Below are 6021 nucleotides of genomic sequence, written 5' to 3' on the forward strand. Positions count from 1 at the left end.
AAAGACAGACATTACCTCAGAGTAAAAGACTGAAAAACAATTTTCTAAGCAATTGGTCAGAAGAAACAAGCTGGAATAGCCATTCTAATATTGAATAAAATCAACTTTGAACCAAAAGTTATCAAAAAAGATGAGGAAGGACACTTCATATTCATCAAAGGAAATTTCCACCAACATAAACTCTCCATCATAAATGTCTATGCTCCAAATGCAAGGTTATCTACATTCGTAAAAGAAACATTACTAAAGCTCAAAGCACATATTGTACCTCACGCAATAATAGTAGGAGATTTAAACACACCACTTTCAATGGACAGATCATAGAAAAAGAAACTAAGAAGAGTCACAGAGAAACTATCAGAAGTTATGATTGGTCTAGCAAGAAATAAAGAAAAAATTAAAGACTTTTTAGAATTTAATGAAAATCAAGGGACAACATACCCAAACTTATGGGACACAATGAAAGCAGTGCTAAGAGGAAAATTCATAGCTCTGAGTATGTCCAAACAGAAACTGGAGAGAGCATACATTGGCAGCTTGACAGCATACCTAAAAGCTCTAGAACAAAAAGAAGCAAATACACCCAAGAGGAGTAGAAGGCAGGAAATAATCAAACTCAGGGCTGAAATCAACCAAGTAGAAACAAAAAGGACAATACAAAGAATCAAAACCAGGAGCTGGTTCTTTGAGAAAATCAACAAGATAGATAAACCCTTAGCCAGACTTACCAGAGGGTACAGAGAGTGCATCCAAATTAAAAAAAAATCAGAAATGAAAAGGGAGACATAACAACAGAAACTGAGGAAATTCAAAAAAATCATCAGATCCTACAACAAAAGCCTATATTCCACAAAACTGGAAAATCTGGATGAAATGGACAATTTTCTAGACAGATACCAGGCACCCAAGTTAAATCAGGATCAGATAGACCATCTAAACAGTTCCATAACTTTTAAAGAAATAGAAATAGTTATTAAAAGTCTCCCAAGCAAAAAAACAAAACAAAACAGAACAAAGAAAAAACCAAAACAACAGGACCAGATGGATTTAGTCCTGAATTCTACCAAAACTTCAAAGAAGACCTGATACCAATACGTCCAAACTATTCCACAAAATAGAAATAGAAAGAACACTACCCAATTCCTTCTATGAAGTTGCAATTACACTTATACCTAAACCACACAAAGTTCCAACAAAGAAAGAGAACTTCGAGCCCAGAAATTCAGGCCCATTTCCCATAAGAATATCGAAGCAAAAATACTCAATAAAATCCTTGCAAATCAAATACAAGAACACATCAAAATGATCATCCATCATGATCAAGTAGGCAGGGATGCAGAGATGGTTCAATATATAGAAATCCATAAATGTAATCCACTATGTAAACAAACTCAAAAGAAAAATACCACATGACCATTTCATTAGAAGGTGAGAAAGCATTTGACAAAATTCAGCACTCCTTTATGATAAAAGCTTTTGGAAAGATTAGGAATTCAAAGCCCATAGCTAAACATAGCAAAAGCAATATACAGAAAACCAGTAGCCAACTTTAAACTAAATGGAGAGAAACTTGAAGCAATCCCATTAACATCAAGAACTAGACAAGGCTGCCCACTTTCTCCCTACTTATTTAATATAGTACTCAAAGTCCTAGTCAGAGCAATCGGATAACAAAAGGAGGTCAAAATATACAAATTGGAAAGGAAAAAGTTAAAATATTAATATTTGCAGATGTTATGATAGTATACTTAAGTGACCCTAAAGGTTACACCAGAGAATTACTTAGCCTAATAAACAACTTCAGCAAAGTGGCTGGGTATAAAATTAACTCAAACAAATCAGTATCCTTCCTCTACTCAAAGGATAAACAGGCTGAAAAAGAAATTAGGAAAATGACACCCTTCATAATAGTCAAAAATAACATAAAATACCTTCATATGACTCTAACCAAGCAAGTGAAAGATCTGTATGCAAAGAACTTCAAGCCTCTGATGAAAGAAATTGAAGAAGATCTCAGAAGATGGAAAGACCTTCCATGGTCATGGATTCGCAGGATTAATATAATAAAAATGACCATTTTGCAAAAATCAATCTACAGATTCAATGCAATTCCAACTCAATTCTTCAAAAGTTAGAAAGAACCGTTTTCAAATTCCTTTGGAATAACAGAAAACGGGATAGCAAAACTATCCTCAACAATAAAAAGAACTTCTGGAGACCACCATCCCTGACTTCAACAATATTATAGAACAATGGTGATAAAAAAGACTGTATGGTATTTGCAGAGATGAGGAGGTAGATCAATGAATGGGTTGAAGATCATGCAATAAACCCACACAGCTATGGTCACTTGATCTTTGACAAAGGAGCTAAATCAATCCAGTGAAAAAAAGATGGCATTTTCAACAAATGGTGCTGGTTCAACTGGAGGTCAACATGTAGAAGAATGCAAATCGACCCATTCTTATTACCCTGTACAAAGGTTAAGTCCAAGTGGATTAAGGACCTCTACGTAAAACCAGATACACTCAAACTAAAAGAAGGACAAGTGGAGGAGTCTCGATCACATGGGAACTAAGGAAAATTTCCTGTACAAAACACCAATGCCTAATGCCCTATGATCTTATAAATTGCAAAGCTTCTGTAAGGCAAAGGACACTGTCATTAGGACAAAACAGCCACCAACAGATTGGGAAATCTACATCTGATAGAAGGCTAATATCCAGTATATACAAAGAACTCAAGAAGTTAGACTCCAGAGAGCCAAATAACCCAATCACAAAATGGATACAGAGCTAAACAAAGAAGTCTCAGCTGAGGAATATCGAATGTCTAGAAGTACCTAAAGAAATGTTCAACATCTTTATTCATCAGGGAAATGCAAATCAAAACAACCCTGAGATTCCACCCTACACCAGTCAGAATGGCTAACATCATACATTCTGGTGACAACAGATGCTGGCGAGGATATGGAGAAAGTAGAACACTCCTCCATTGTTGGTGGGATTGCAAACTGGTAAAAAAAAACACTCTGGAAATCTGGAGGTTTCACAGAAAATTGGATATTGCACTTCCTGAGGACCCAGCTATATCCCCCCTGGGCATATACCCAAATGATGCTTCAATATTTCTATATTGAAGACATATGCTCCATTATGTTCATAGCAGCCTTATTTATAAAAGCCAGAAGTTGGAAAGAATCCAGATGCCCTTCAACAGAGGAATGGATACAGAAAATGTAGTACATCTACACAATGGAATATTACTCAGCTATCAAAAACAATGACTTCATGTAATTCATAGGCAAATGGATGGAACTACAAAATAGCATCCTTAATGAGGTAACCCAATCACAAAAAGACACATATGGTATGCACTCACTAATAAGTGGATATTAGTCCCAAAGCTCAGATTACCCATGATACAATCCACAGACCACATGAAGCTCAAGAAGGATGACCAAAGTGTCTATGCTTCCATCCTTTTTGAAATAGAACAAAAAATATTCATTAGGAGGTGATCTGGAGACAATGTTTTGAAGCAAGACTGAAGGAATATGGCCATTCAGGCCTGCCCCTACCTGGGGATTCAGCATACACACACACACACACACACACACACACACACACACACACACACACACACACACCCCTACCAAATCTAGATAATAGTGTATGCTGACAGGAGCCTCATATAGCTATCTCCTGAGAGGCTCAGCCAAATTATTTCAAATACAGAAGCCAATGCTAGCAGCAAACCATTGAACTGAGAACCGGGTCCCCTTTGGAGGAATTAGAGAAAGTATTGAAGGAGCTGAGGTGCTCGCAATCCTTTAAGAAAAACTTTACCAACCAATCAGAGGTACCAGGGACTAAACTACGATCCAAAGAGTACACATGGACAGACACATGACTCCAGCTGCATATGTAGCAGAGGATGGCCTTGTTGGGTTCCAGTGGGATGAGAAGTCCTTGGTCTTGCCAAGGCTGGACTCCCCATTGTAGGGGAATGTCAGGAGTGGAATGCAGGAATGGAATGTGGTTGGGCAGGCAGAACACCCTTTAGAAGAAGGGGAGGGGGATTGTATAGGGAGCTTGTAGCAGGGCAACTGGGAAAGGAATAGCATTTGGAATGTAAATAAAAATATCCAATTTAAAAAAAATGAAGCCCAGAGCCTGTTGGGAGCATCCTTCTTGGGGATCTGAGGCACATCGATTGGGTCATCAGTAAATTCATATTCCTAGATCTTGGGTTGAACATTTTTGGATTTGGGTCGTCCTGGGCCAAGGCCTGGCCCATGTCCTGTCTTCCCTTCCAGTTTCTGCTTCTCGGGCTTCCCAGGTTTTGGGGGGGCACCAAGCTCATGGTCTCGACCAAGCTTCAGAATTCGCCTGTCACCTTTCTTATCCTGCCAGTAAGTAAGGATCTGCATTTCAGCTTCCTGTACACGCAGTCGCCTGCTTGCAGAGGACAGCAGGGTCTCAAGCTCCAGCTGCATGGTGTCCAGCTCCTCGATGCCAATGCCATCATCCTCGGAGCGGGCCAGCACTGCCGTGTACTGGGGACAGACCTTCATGTGGTCCACAGACTTGAAGTTATGAAACTGCAATGGGCAGTCCTTCAGTTCACTCATGGCCCAGGAGATGGGACCCTCCCTGGAATGTTCTGAGGATTAAGAAGTGATGCTCGTCAAGTGCCCAGCTCAGTGCCTGGCACAGAAGTGGGGTACAGCCCTATTGTTATCCCCGTCCCAGTCCACCCTCTGACAATTCCTCATCTCATTCCTCCTCCCCTATCTCCAAGAGGATGTCCCTATACCCCTCCCACATCACCAGACTTTTCCCCTCCCTGGGGCCTCAATTCTCTTGAGGCTTAGGTGCTTCTTCTTTCACTGAGGCCAGACCTGGCAGTCCAGTGCGTATGTGTGTTGGCCTCATATCAGCTAGCATATGCTGCCTGGTTGGTGGCTCAGTGTCTGAGATATCTTGGGGGTCCAAGCTAGTTGAGACTTTTGAACAGGGTCATATTTACTGGGTAATCGAGGCCACGGATGCTACTAGACTGCATGAGAGAGGCTTTCCGCTTTGATCTTGTTCAAATTATCTGAGTCCTGGGTTCAACACATATGGTCTTTACTATTAGGTGTCCAACCTCAACCTTTGAGGTGGTACATTGATAACCTATACTGCTTTGGGAGCCATTGGACTACTCTTACAAGCCATTCTAAAGGAATGTTTTTTGTTAGTGTGTGTGTGTAATACTGGTTTCTGTATTTTCTTTAGGTTTGTTTTTTAGATATAATTTTCTTAAACTGTTTATAGCATATAAAGTTTTTCTTTCTAGGTAAACAGTGGAAGATAGATTTGCTGGGTGTATTAGTGGTATATTAGTTTAGGCTGGACATCGTTGTTTTTTACGGCTGGAATGAATTGCTGCAGGTTCCTCTGGTTGTCAGAGTGTCCATGAGACATCAGCTGTTACTCACATTATTTCACATTTTGTTTGTTTTATGTTTTTTCTCTTGAACCTTTCAATCTACTTTATTTGCTCTGCATTGTTAGTGTTTTAACTCATATATTCTGTGGGGATTTACATTTTATAGTCTTGTCCAGTTTTGGTTCAGTATACTTCTTGTTTCTATATTAGTATCTTTTTTTTCCTGTGACCTTGTTGAAGAATTAGTCACCTGGGATTCTTCTCTCTTATCTATTTCTACATTTTAAAATGAGTATTTACATAATGTCCCACATTTCCTTTATTTATTTCATTTTCATATTCCTACTCTACTTAGTTCCTTTACTTTATCTTCAAGTCTTGATAGTCTATCTTTTGATTGATTCATTCTACTTGTAAGGGTCTCCTTTGAGTATAGTTATGTTACTGAGTTTTTCAATTTCATCTTTATTTCAGCCTTAATCTTTGTTAGTACTTTTATTTTTATGACTTTTATTTTCTTTCTTTTTTAAATTGAAAGTAGATTCTTCTGTGTTACAATATATTTCAACCATACTTTTTCCTCCC

General features: G+C 38.8%; 1 protein-coding gene across 1 annotated transcript; it reads right to left on the reverse strand.

Moving 5' to 3' along the window:
• Nucleotides 1-4240: 4240 nt before the first annotated feature.
• On the reverse strand, nucleotides 4241-4719 carry LOC116895701 (transcriptional adapter 3-like). The gene has a single exon (XM_032896898.1). The coding sequence runs from the start codon at nucleotides 4631-4633 to the stop codon at nucleotides 4241-4243; it is 393 nt and encodes a 130-aa protein (XP_032752789.1). The 5' UTR covers nucleotides 4634-4719.
• Between the last annotated feature and the right edge of the window lie 1302 nt (nucleotides 4720-6021).

The sequence above is a fragment of the Rattus rattus genome, chromosome 3, assembly GCF_011064425.1.
Source record: "Rattus rattus isolate New Zealand chromosome 3, Rrattus_CSIRO_v1, whole genome shotgun sequence".
NCBI lineage: Eukaryota > Metazoa > Chordata > Mammalia > Rodentia > Muridae > Rattus > Rattus rattus.

Coding starts and splice junctions, on each gene's coding strand:
- LOC116895701 (XM_032896898.1), bottom strand. CDS start 4,633: ATGAGTGAACTGAAGGACTGCCCATTGCAGTTTCATAACTTCAAGTCT.